The 13,785-nt window shown below is 43.5% G+C and overlaps 1 protein-coding gene across 1 annotated transcript; it reads right to left on the bottom strand.

Annotated features, from left to right (window-relative positions):
* Positions 1-3,224: 3,224 nt before the first annotated feature.
* On the bottom strand, positions 3,225-13,458 carry LOC119443998 (chymotrypsinogen B-like). The gene is made up of 6 exons (XM_037708538.2): positions 13,297-13,458; positions 10,984-11,179; positions 8,492-8,612; positions 6,248-6,386; positions 5,230-5,372; positions 3,225-4,480 (listed from the first exon to the last, which is right to left on the bottom strand). The coding sequence occupies exons 1-6, from the start codon at positions 13,355-13,357 to the stop codon at positions 4,277-4,279; spliced, it is 864 nt and encodes a 287-aa protein (XP_037564466.1). The 5' UTR covers positions 13,358-13,458; the 3' UTR covers positions 3,225-4,276.
* Between the last annotated feature and the right edge of the window lie 327 nt (positions 13,459-13,785).

Genomic DNA, 13,785 nt, shown 5'->3' with positions numbered 1-13,785 from the left:
CGCGTCACCACGTGATCAAACATGGCAGCGCAAACGGGATCGCCGCGAAAAGGGTCAATACGTTATTACTTGGCCAATTAAATTGAGTACGTGCTTTACGGTCGTAATTTGAATTCCAGTTGTATAAGAATGGGGTTGAATATTAATATGCAGAAGACAAAAATAATGTTCAATAGCCTGGCAAGGGAACAAGAATTCAGGATTGCCAGTCAGCGTCTACTAGAGGCTGCAAAGGAGTACGTTTATTTATGTCAGTTACTCACAGGGGACAGTGATCGTGAGAAAGAAATTTATAGAAGAATAAAATTGGGCTGGAGTGCATACGGCAGGCATTACCAAATCCTGACTGGGAGATTACCACTGTCGTTGAAAAGACAAGTGTACAATCATTGCATTCTACCGGTGCTAACGTATGGATCAGAAACTGAGGTTAACAAGGAAGCTCGAGAACAAGTTAAGGACCGCACAAAGAGCGATGGAACGAAAAATGTTAGGCCTAACTTTAAGCGACCGGAAGAGAGCGGTGTGGATCGGAGAACAAGCAGGGATAGCCGATATTCTAGTTGACATTAAGCGGAAAAAGTGGAGCTGGGCAGGCCATGTAATGCGTAGGATGGATAAGCGGTGGGCCATTAGAGTTACAGAATAGATGCCAAGAGAAGGGAAGCGCAGTCGAGGATGGCAGAAAACTAGGTGGAGTGATGAAGTTAGAAAATTCGAAGGCGCATGTTGGAATCCCCTAGCGCAAGACAGGTGTAATTGGAGATCGCAGGGAGAGGCCTTCATCCTGCAGTAGACATAAATATAGACTGATGATGAAGATGATGATGAGTATCTATTTATTTGCCACTTTCAAGTAAGTTGATACAGGAAAAAAACCTCGGCGCAGTCTGTAGGTTGTAAAAATAGGGAATTGACGGTGCTGCAATTTAATGGACTTGTATCTGAAGTACTACGAATAGAACTAGTATTAGCATTTCTCGCACGTCCTTGTTCAATAAAGAAGTGAAGAAACACGTTTGCCATTTTATTACCTGAAAGATCTTGGCCTGCAAGCTGAATACTATGCAGAGATCTATAAGCAGTGTTGGGATTCAGGAGATGTCCGAGCTTTTTCCAGATCAGGTCATACTTTTTTAAACTGTCAGCCCCAAAATACGCTAATATAGTATTTCTCTTTTGGCATCGTCACTTACATGTAAGTTTACTGCGGTATGCTTTAAATTCCTTTAGTTCCTCAAGATCCTTTGTTTTAACGAAACGTGCATACAATTCATTCTTGTGCTTTATCATTCGTAATATATCATGCTTCACCCAGGGTTCTCGTGCCTTGTACGGTTTCCGTGCCTTTTTCAATGGAAAGCATTGATGATATACATTCTTAAAGGTATCTATAAAATTGTTGTACGCCACATCACTATCATTAGATTCATAAGTACTTCCCCATGTCTGCTGACTGATGGAGCTGCGGAATCGCTCAAGTTGTCTTTGCGTGATTACTTGAGTGAAATGTTGTTCCTTTGGTATTTTCGATATGCTGCAATTCTTGCGTACCAACATGAATAAACCAAAATGACCAGCAATATCAGTGATCATGGCATCTCCAAAAATTAGGTCACTATTCATGTTTGTTATAAAAAGATACAACAATAATTTACATGTAGGTGTGACCCTCGTTGGCCTTGTAGAATTTATGAAGCCATTTGCTGATATGATTGTCTGAAGCTCACTTTAAATACTCGTAGAAATCAATAAATTCACATTTACATATCCTCCTAAAATTATGTCCAGGTTATGAGCATTGCCATATCCAAGGAAACTATCAATAAATGAAAGATAGCGTTGTGAACTTCCTGAAGGTGGTCTATAACAGACAGAGAACACTATACTCCCGCAGCGCAAGCTAAGGACTTCATAATCAGCAGTTATGGCAGTGAATTCATCAGTGATTTCGCATTCAATGTGTTTCTTTACAACAGTACCAACGCCACCAAAATAATTTCAGTACGATGGCGAAAAAAAGACTGGTATCCAGGAATCTGAAAGGTGCATGACTGTTCTGTATACCAAGTTTCTGTAAACATTTATACATCAAATGGTACCCCAAATGTTTCGAGCATTATTTCAATCTTGTCTTCTTTGTTTGAGAGGGAGCGGGCATTAAGATGAAAAAGTGAAAAAAACGTGGTTTGTTAGCTAACACTAATTTTTTAATGTTGGTTGGCAGATAGCGCATGTTGATATTTACCATGAATTATAATCCGAGAAAGAATTAAACTATTTTAGACAAGTCTTCAATGTGGGCAATGGATACAACTTCCGATGTGTACGACTTCCAGACAAAAATCTTCCCATTGGACGACTAGGTGTGCTTCCAGTTACATTCTCTCCGTTTGGCGTTCGCCATTCCGAACAGGCGTTTAATTGCTGGGCACAAGTGCTCGTTCGCATATACTGGAACATGAGAAGCAAACGCGAGATCGGCTGAAGTAACCATTTGTTTCCTTGCTCTGTGTAGGAGACTGTCCCGTGTTTCACGACGCGTAAACTGTATCATTATATTCGATGCTTCATTTCCACCCTGAGATCGAACACGATGACAAGCCTTAATGTCACTGTCCACCTGCGGTGCTCGAATGGCTATTGCAAGTTTCTTAGTTATTTCTAGCACACTTTCGTTCGATGAATGCGGAACGCCCTTTACCTCCACATTGAGTCGCCTGGAGTACTGCTTGATTTGAACGAGTCTGCTCTCGTGTTCCTCAACACCAGCGCGAACAACATCACGTTCATCCTGTAACACTTTCACCGCTGCTTTCAGTTGTAATTTTTCCTTTCATACATCATTTAAGCAGGCCTTCACATCTTCATAACAAGTACTTATGAGGGAACGACTAGACTTGATATCTCTAATATCCTTCCTCAGGTCTCGCTCGAAACTCTAACGCGATTCTCGAATCTCCTGTTTTGTGTAGCATTTTAATTCTTCAAGAAGCTTACTTAAACCCTTAGACATGGCGAGTGTAACTGTGATACCAGGTACGATTAACTGGTACAATTTCAGCGGTTGGCAGTTGCAAAACGGCAATACACTCACAGCACAACTTTCGTGGCCCAACGGCACTTTTAGCAGCAGCAGCGGTAATAAAAATAATAGCACTTCCTGTGCTTAAGGTAATGTGAAAAGATCAACCCACCTGCAAAGATTCCACATACGCTTCATTAGAAGATGTACTTACGCCGCCGCTGCCGCTGCCAGAGTGCGGCCGTGCCAACAGCTGTCCGGGAAAAACGCCACCCCCTGATGAAACTGATAAGTCCGAGGTTGCAGTGCAGCCTGCAGTGCACTTCACAACTTCTCGATTTCAATTGCACTACTTGCAACAGGAGCGCTAAGGTAACATTTGATTTGTAATTAGTGATTTGTTTTATTTAGCACGCCGCCCTTATGGTCCATCATGTGGATAATTGTCCATGTTGTAAACATCGACCTCTGAAGTGGCGACATGTCGCAAGGGCACGTCAACAGCGCAACGCTGTAGCCGCTACACCACCTCGGCGGGTGAACACTAACTATGAACATCAGCATTTGATCACATATGATTCTTTTCAGTGTTCTATTTTTTACAATCCAAACGTGCCAAGCAAACCTTTCCAAAAGGAATTGATGTCGAAAGTCTACTGAGAATAAGGCAACTATGTGTTTGCATACAATGCTTTATTGCACTATTCCGCCGATTGACAGGTGAATTTCATATCCTTTGTCTTCGTTGAATTGGGCATGCTTAATGAATACGGTGGTATAAGTAACATGCGTGATGAAGAGTAATCAAACACAGTCATTACAGAGTAATTTATATCGTAATTCAACACAGCACCGACTTTGGGCTGTCCTTACTTTTCGTGCAGACAGCTACCGTACAAAATTGGTGATGTGCCTTCTGCTGGAGGTCAGCTCTGATTTTCAGTCAATGCAAAACATTTTTGGAACTTTTATTCAGTTAGTAAAAAGTGACACTCTGAATGAAAGTTCACGAAAGAAAAGAGGAAAATCTATGATTTCACGACTAGAAAACTTAGTGTGGTCGAGCTTTTCACTGCTCACATAAATGGAGAAACAGAATCATGCGTCTGCGTAATTCTTAGTGATTATGAACTTTGCGACATAAATAATGATGGTACAGTGAACAGTGAAAGGGCGTTACTTGAGACACTCGGTCACGTAATACGAGCAGCATCTCAATCCTATTATATAAATCCAAGGGCCTTGGTTGCGTCATTTTAGTATACAAAATTTCGTCTTTGCGTCGCGGGTCTTGGCGCTCAAATAAGGATGGATGAAGTTGTCCATAAAGCTAGCCACGCGTGTGAAGACCATAGGCAGCGTCGAGTCTCCACAGGTGGGAGGGCCGCCTGAAAGGATTCCTTGCAGGAACCAGTGACCGCCAATGTTTTGCATAATAGGGGCGCCACTGTCTCCCTGCACAAAATAAAGAGATGCTTTGAATCCCACAACTGTAAAATCGACTCGTCGTGCCCGATGCGATCTCACAACGTTTGTATAGGAAGAAATGATGTGCTGGTACATGAACACATTTCCGGAGGCTCGATTCATTCGGTTCTTACGTCCGAGAGCAAAAATTATGGTTTCTGGAACCTCGTAGTGAGGCTGCGGCAGTAACCTTAATCATTTGGGGTTTCTCGGCATGAATCTTGATATACTTGGCATATTTTCATTCCTACCCACGGTTAATTGATGTCACAAACGACAATCGAACCCCCGACCTCAGCATAACAGCCTCGAAGGTACTGAAGGCGGCTTGGTGGTGCATATAGCCGGTCGTTATTATTCAGTTGGAAAATAGAAAGTACCGAGCGCACCAATGACATTCTATGTGCGGCGCAAGTCTCGTGAGGATTATGTCTGATAATAATGTATTGTCATTTCTTCGACAGTGTAATGACTAGTTAGCATTGTAGCCATTTGCCCACGGTGGCTCGGTTTGCTCGATGGATTAGTGACAGCGACCTCGAAAGCCAAATCTTTAGTGGGAGCGTCACCTAAGGATTTTCGGAATACACCGGAACACGTCCAAAATTTGGGCTTTTGGCTCTTTAGCTTTAAAAATAGTGTGAACATAGCAGGTAAATCCAACATAAGGTAAATCCAAGGGCCCCAATTGCGCACAAGGTACTACGTTCCAAAGCACCAAATTTCGAAATCTTTACCTCGCAAAGTGATCCACCATCATGCAGCGCACACAATACATCTTCGGAGAGGGCGATATCAAAATACTTCAAGCATTTGTTCTTGTTAAGTAGCGTCAGCTTCAACTCCTGTAGCGATCTCCTCGTGCGACGGTGTTCCTTTCCTGTGCATCGAAAAATAAGCAAAGATGATTGTCCATGTGTGCCGATAAATCTTTCTCAAATAACAAGTATATGTCTCAAATGCCCTATAATTGCCATATGTGGTGGTTATTCCAAAGTGCTGCGCATTTTATGTATAAAAAGTATGACAGAAATAGCCCCAATGAGCGACTGGCTATACCTATCTTTATTCGTAACGCAGAATAAAGCTGTGTTTTCTTTAAACAGGACCCTTTTTTTTTCCTTTTGTCAGCCACTAGAATCAATAGAACGGACAAATAAACGTATGGGAAAAGACGGCCAGAGTCAACGAAAGCTAGTGCTGGAAATGTACTACCTGTCGTCTCAAATGTCGGTTATGTTTTCCTCAAACAGTTTCATTTCCTCTGGGTCAGTAAACGATAATCATCATGCTACTGCGTGAGTTTCAGATCTCTTGAATAGTGATTTTCTTCATCCCATCGCCTTCGCATCCTCCTACGGTCAATGACAACACCATGACGATATTGCACATCCATTCTGCGGAATCCCACTGGGTGGAGCAAGTATTATGAAAGAAAAAAAATTTCATCCACGCCAATCTAGCGCTACGGAACAAAAAAACCTCATTGGGCTTCTTAAGGTTTTTTTTTTCTCGGGAAGAAATATTCGCAGTTGGGGAAAAATAAGTCTTGGCCCTTTATATATCTTCGTGCGACATTCGCGTGGGCGACCACTTGGCCGTTCACAAAAGGCGATATCACGTAAACGAACTGCTCTCAAAGAAAAGTACTACATCTCCCCTTGCACCTTAAACACCTGTATTATTGCAGGGTAAGGGCAAACCTAGTTGTCACACTTTCAACAAAGTATAACGGGAAGGAATCTCATAGCATACTTGGTCTTGCTGTCCAACCCGCCGTGTAGGCTTCGGAGTCTGTTGGGAAAGTTTCCTTTCGGTAAGGAAGGCAAACTGGTCTAATAGCACTCGTGAAGTTCACGGGCTGCGCAAGCGTTATGACGGCGATGTCGTTGGTCTGTGACAGAAATAGAAGTGATATCAACAACAGCCATGATTAATGACTGGTTTTGGTGATATACCATAGGCGAAAGTATAGCTGAACCCATGTTTTGCTTTGATAATTCCGAGCATTTGTGGCAATATTTTGTAAGATACACAAATTAGCTCGAATTGTTGAAGCGTGAAGGGCGGTACTTACAATGTTAATGTTCATTCTGGAGCAGAAACATGAAAGTGAAAGTTGTAAGGCGAAAGTTGGAAATTATGTATTGGTAAACTGAGCTGTCTGCATGAACGCTTTATCGCGATTTGTCTTCTTCGTCGTTTTTTTTTTGTCAACTGCGCCAGGTGCTATGCAGTTTTTTAAAATTATTTTACTGTTCTACTTGAACTGCATTTCCTCTGTATTTCGCAGCGTGAATTTCAGTCGTCGTCCGGCCGCTGCCTGCTGTAGAGGATGTGGGAACTTCGTCAAGTCCTTTCAAATTTTTTTTCCCATTTCCTCCATCTTAATGTATTTTACAGAAATAAATTGTACTGTAATGTATGTATTGCATTGTATATATACACTGCTCTTGTACAAAATAAATCTCTGTGAAACCGGAACGCAGGTCATCACACGCACTTTCAATGCGTCTTCCTCGCTCCTCGAAAAAAAAAACACCGCATATCCACGGGTGAATGATGATGAGTGGGCGAAGCTCCGGAGGGAATCATCGGTAAACCGTGAATCTTCCGTGTAATTCGCCCAGTCTCGCCTTACTAAATCGAACGATTGACTTCCACCAATGACACGCGCCATATGTGACGCCATTCCTATTTTATAACAGCGCCCTTCATTATAATTGCACGATCTCCCGCTTAAGGGGACGCTAGCACAAACGCGTTAGAAACGTGCAGTACTCTCTAGTAAGGGGGAGAGGCCACAGCGTCTTACGCAGCCGTTTACACATGCCGGAACGTGCACCGCGTTTGCCGACGCCATCAGCGTTTATGAATACGGGGGTAAGGCGGAGAGGCCACAGCGTCTTACACCAGCTTCTTACACGGGCCGTAACGCGCTAGCACAAACGCGTTAGAAACGCGGTCTTTCGTTAATGTTGGGTATTTATTGTCATCGTGGTGCGCGTGTCCATGTGCGCTTCGTGGCGTAGTGGTTAGCGCCGCGCGTTCGGAAGCGAGGGGTCCCTGGTTCGATTCCGCGCTACGGACAAAACTTTCGGAATTTTTTTTCATAAAAGTAGACGTGGCTACCTACTACGACGACGACTACTACTACTGATACTACTACATACTACAGAGGAGGGACAGACCCACACCCTAAGGAGCTTCGCCCCTAAAAAGAAGCCAAAATATAGACACGCTCTCCACTATTCCTTCATTGCAAAGAAGTCTCTGTTCGGACACTTGTGAATCCGGATGCATTCAGTGCACGTGCCAAACAGCGACTACTGGGCTGTTTTCAGATAACCTGCATCGAATGTACTGTGTTGTCAAACTATTATCGCTGACGAAGTTAATGCTCTATCGCTTATTTAAAAATTTCCAAGGAAGACAGTAGAGCCGGCAGAATCTTAAGGCCTCTTATGCGTATGTGCGCTTGCATGCGCCTCTAATCACAAAGAAACGTACGTTACACTATGTCTGTGCGCACTATAAATAATCATTTCACACTGTTTTAAGGAGCATTGGTTAAGGTTGGGAAAAAGTAATATGCCTTTGCAGAGCGTATCTTATTTGAAAGCACTGATTTTATGCAATAGCCGAGGATAGCTATAGGTGAGATAATTAAATCATGGATCTGTTACTGTTTTCTTTCACAAAGAAAGCATTTATTTATGAGAAATGCAGGCACTCGCTGTTATCCACAATATTATTGCGATAGCAACTATATGGACACTCAAAGAGGTCTTCTGCCGTCGTCGTCGTCGTGAGGTTCCGTATGACGTCTACAGCGATGAAATCGTCGCCGCGCGCCGGACGCTGTATGTGCGAGTCATAGGGCGCGAGGGACGCGCGCTTTTACGGGGAGCGAACGCAGAGCGGAGAACAAGTTATAGGTCAGGAACTTCTTTTTTCCTTTAATGAGCCAAAAGCGAATTGAAATGTTCATTTACTTACGCTGCCGGAGAAGTTATGGTGAATGCACATTTCTTTCACGGGCATTGCAAGTTCATCCTTGTCTAGTGTGCTTCGTCGCCAAGACCCCAAGTGAATCCTTATTCCATCGCTGGTTCGTTTGCTGAAAAAGATACAAAGTTATTAATTTTCATGCAGTGTCTATGCATCTGTAGAGTGTTCATCGGTTCGAACATGACTGTCCGATCGCATGGCGGCCGGAGCTTGTTGCGCCACCAGTTAGCTCTGTGTGATCGCTGCGGAGCCAAACGCTGTCACCATGACTAACAAACATTCTTACCTTCATGGTATACTACAATGCATGAGCTCGACATTATTGCGATAGCAATTATATGGACACTCCGAAGCGGATTTCTGCCGTCGGCGTCGTCATCGCTGTCGCCGTCGCCGTGAGGTTCCGTATACGTCAACGGCGATGAAACCGTCGCCGCGCTCCTTGGGAGGTGTTCCTGCTTGGCTGCTCTACCCTGGACGCTCAACGCTCCTTCGTGGCAGGCGCCCGAGCGGCGATCATTTCCAGTGGACTTCCGGAATAGGGAGACCAACCCAAGTGCTTCTGTAGAGCAACTCTTGTACTTTTCTGATTAAATTTTTCTCCACCACCACACCGGACGCTGTATATGCAAGTGAAATGGCGCGATGGACACGCACTTTCACGGGGAGCGAACGCACGTCGGAGAGCAAACGCGCGTTCTGCGCCGTGCTACACTGTAGCCGTGCTTCCTGAAGGGCTGCAGAATTAAGCGTCTCTTTCCTCCTTTCCATATATAGAGAGCAAACGCGACTTTTTCCATCGCGCGAAAGGCTGCGAGGGGACGGGAGGGAGGGACGGTAGGCGACGTTTAGCTGCGGCACCAAATGCGTATTTATATAAAAACACCGCGGGCGTTCAGTGGGAACGCGGGCAAAACGCCGACGGCGTCGACAACACTTCGGCGCGTTGCTGGTGCTGCTGCATGTCCAAGTTTATACAGCCGATAAAAATAATATCCTTACTCCGTATAGCTCTCTACTAAATTGCTGTCGCAATTGATGCTTCGCCTTTCGGGTGAAAATGCGACAATTTTTTGTCGGTGGCACCGGTGGCACAAGCGCTGGCATCCATATGGTTGAAGTATCGCGTTTACATCGCTGAGCATAGTACATTATTATGGCGTGGTTTTATATGGAGATTTATTAAGCATGTGTCAACATATCAGTTTGTGCAGCACTCTTCAAAATGTTTATATGGAAAGCTCTTGTGTATTTAACAACTGAAACTATGACATTGCATGTCACATCTCTCCTGGCAGTCATATCCGTATAACCTCCACGCTCTACCACTTACGGCGCAGAGATGTTTAAGTATGGTGCTTTAAAATACACCTCGCATTTAGAAAACTTACCAGATATGGCCGAGGCGTGACAATAAAAAATTGAAAGCACCCGTTAACACATTTTGCCCACTATTAAAGGCAACATCTGGAAACATCTGTAGACTTACTTCACATATCAATTTTGTGCGCAATTCTCTTGTGTATCTTTATTGGCGCGTTTCTTTACACAAATATTTAAAAAATAGCAGCCACAATTAGACACCAAATAAAGGCATACATATACGGCTCACTAGAAGTGTCGAGTAACAAAGCGAAATCTGCGCTAATTAAGCTTGACAGCAAGAACTTTGAGTTGATTTCGCCTAACTTCTCATTGTTAATGATCGGACAGTGGCGTCACTGATATGCATACTATATTGATTCTGAAGGTAATAAATTGATCATATGGAACCTTTTTTCTGATTCCCTTCAGAAACTGTAACTGGCACGTAAAAATATTGTTGAATTTATGACACATTGACCAGGTCGTTCGAAACGGCTTGCAGCGAAATTGTCGACATGGTAATCTTCACTTTAAGTCGTAATAAAGAGCCGTTACCGCTAAGAACTAGAAAATACGTTTTCAAATAACAAACTTTGCCGAAACTGTTCAGGTGTCCTTAACGTGGCCTTCAAATTGACCCAATACGGGAATAATGTATCCAGCTGGAAAGGTATAGGAAAATTCTGAAGCTGCTCGTAGGCCTCATCACTGTCGACGACATATTTTCTATGAAAGCCACCTCACGCTTACAACACAGCTTTCAGATTATACGTCAATATAAGTAGGCCATACTTAAGTGGAAGGCGGCATGTTGTAAAGGAGAGCAGTTCTAAGTACCTAAATGCAACGCATCGTGTTGCAGCAAAGAAAAAAAAAACATGAACTGAACTCTTTTTTTCTAGCAATATTTGGAGGTTTTTTTATATAAACAAGATTCAGAAATAAATGTAGGTGGGTCTTGAGACCCAACGAAATTCCCTACGATATGCGTCCGCCTTCTCAGACACAGATGACAAGAAAAAAGAACATCTGGATGTTTGATATGAAGTTGATTTTTTTGTGTGTGTGGTAGTTGCCCTACAAAAAAAAAAGAAAGAAAAAAACACGTGACTTACTCGATGCAGTGCGCTGCTGTGAGCACGTGCTGGTCGGTGATAAGTGCACCTCCACAGTACTGCTCCGGTCGGAATTTAGCGATTGTGTGGATGGCAGCATTCCAGGGCCAGTGCACAGGCGACACTTGCGAAGTTGGTGCGGTACCATCCGCGTTCTGCTTTACCTTTGTTGGTGCAGTACCGCACAGCTGGTACCCTAGTTTGGAAGAAATTTTTCGGGAACTGTTGGTCCGTGCGAAAAAAAAACACTCTACGCTAGTGCGTGTAGAAGATGCCTAGAGTACTATAAGACAGACAAAACTGTAGCAATGATTTATCTTTGGGAATCCACTTTTTCCATACCTTAGAGAACATACGTATGCGCTAAAACGTAATAAAGAAAGGGAATTACAAGTGTTCCACTTCTGATGGCGTTTCTTTTGTTCGTTTTCGCATTGTAATATGCAAGAAACGTCTGCTTTCTAAACTCGTCAATGCCTGACACTTGAAAGCAAATAGGAAATCGGCGAAGGTCGGCGAAGGTCGTCTAACTTTGATGCGGTCCTCGGAATTCCGTCGGAACACAGCCAATGCTCCAGATTGTTATAATTAACCTTGAATTTAAAGCAGATTCCGCAGCGTTCATATCAAGATATCGGCATTCAAATAGTCTGTTACATGCAAGGTGTAAAACCGACCCGGGAAAACAAGATTGTTGCGCGCTCTTTTCTTAAGATACTCAGGACAGGCTTTGTTCGATACAAGAAAGATTTGCAATAACAAAATTGTGAGGAGCTTGCAGCACATCTGTACCTATTATTATTTACTTGTAAATGTGAAATATTGCTACTTCTACTACTACTACTACTACTACTACTACTACTACTACTACTACTACTACTACTACTACTACTACTACTACAATTACTACTACTACTATTGCTCTACTACTAGCACTACTACTACTTACTGCTACTACTATTACCCCTACTATAAATAACAGGTATTAATAATGGTTCGAGCTGCTTGTGTTTTTATATTTATAGCTTAATATATAAAAAAAGCTTTGTTCTACGAAATATCTGCAATAGCAGACCACAACAAACAAGAAAATGATTTGAGAACAGGCGATGTCTCGACGCTCTAACACAACTTGTTGCCTCTACGAAAGCTTCTTCGAGCATGGCGAGCCTATTCTGTAGTTCTTTTGGTTTCGGTGGTTTCTCCGCAGGATGCACACATATGGTATAGATGTGACATATTTTTTTCTGGTCCAAGAGAGCAGAAGTTTGCCTATACTGCTATGGTGTACACATTGGCACCATGATGTACTATATACACAATAGTCGTGCATTTTTGCGACTGGGCTGTTGCACAATTACACCGAAAAATTAAAGCAGCTAAAGACAATGTACTGGACTGAGGATACAAACGCTACAAGGTGTGAATGAGCAACTTACGAACTAATGTAAGATAAATCTTAAGAAAACGAAGACATGCTCCCGTGAACGCATAAACAACATAACATGGGTTTTATTACCGAAGAGCGTACCATTTCCGGTCGCTCGATATAAAAGGAAGAGCCTCAGCAGCTGCAGGGCAACAGAACGTGCCTTTTACTATTAAGAGGTTTCGCTTAATGGCTGGCCACACTATAATGCCTAAAACTTCTATTGATTTAGGCTCAACGTGCTGAACCGCTGTACAGTGCACCTGACGTCATGTTGCGTGCATGTATGAGAACGCTCTCTCACGCACTGGGTTAGTTTATACACTGGCTCCTACAGGCAGTAAAAATTACTCTGGTTTAACTGAAATCCGATGTTCGGATTACCAGGGCCAAAATGCCAATCGATTGCAGGAAGCATTTATTGGCACTTGCGGATAATATTTCTGGCCATTTCATCTCTGTCAAAAGACAAACAAATAATTACGGTCACCCTAAGCCTTCCCTTCACCAAGTCGCACGAGTGCTCTTGATTTTCCTGTTTCAGTTCTTTAAGCATCACGTTAGTAACCTCAATTGCGCCTTCCACTAAAATAGCTGTGAAACCTTTACGCATTTTTCTAAGATGCCTACAGCATCACTTCCCGAAAGCCGTGGTAACTAAGTAGACGACTCGTTACTTCCCCAAACATGGACGTCTCCTATAAGCACAAATTCCATCGGAAACAGGAGAAGCAAGGAGCTGTCTTCTGATCACAGAATCCCTTCTGCCCGTGTATTACCTACCTACATGTAGTACACTGACAGGTAAGACAAATGAAGCTGTTTTTTTTTCATGATTTAAATATATAACTTTAAGGGCAGGACAGAAAGAGGTGCGAGCTCACCGTCGCATGTCAAAAGGCTCACAGCTAAGACAACCACGGCGATGCAAACGTTGACTTCCATGCTCCCAGTCCTTCTCAGCCAGCGACGCTCTCGGCGGTTCGTTTCATGGTGCGGGTTCGCCGGCCTATGTATGCATCTGGTGTGTTCCCCCTCCACCACGGCCGTGTTTCGCCACTCGTCCGTCACGCAGCGAACGTCCTTGAGGAAAGCGCTCCTGCAATGGCTCAACAGAAATCTCTTCTCCCGGTTCACGTGTCCCCGCGCGACATTCCCGGTTTTAATGTCCCTCTCCTTACATCTCTCTCAGCCACACGTCGACGATTCGACTGCATGCCCTGTGTGGCTCTCTGCATTCCTAATGCCTTGTACGCTTTTAATTCTCGTTTATTTGTGTTTTTCTTTTTTTCTTTTTGCAGGTTCGAAGCGGACGTGTTCGGAGAACAGAGTGGCGCAGAAACGGTTGCCATCCGACAAGAGTGCTCTCCTTA

Source organism: Dermacentor silvarum, chromosome 3, assembly GCF_013339745.2.
Source record: "Dermacentor silvarum isolate Dsil-2018 chromosome 3, BIME_Dsil_1.4, whole genome shotgun sequence".
NCBI classification, from domain to species: domain Eukaryota; kingdom Metazoa; phylum Arthropoda; class Arachnida; order Ixodida; family Ixodidae; genus Dermacentor; species Dermacentor silvarum.
Note: the sequence above shows the minus strand (reverse complement) of the source record. Positions and strands in the feature narration are given on the sequence as shown.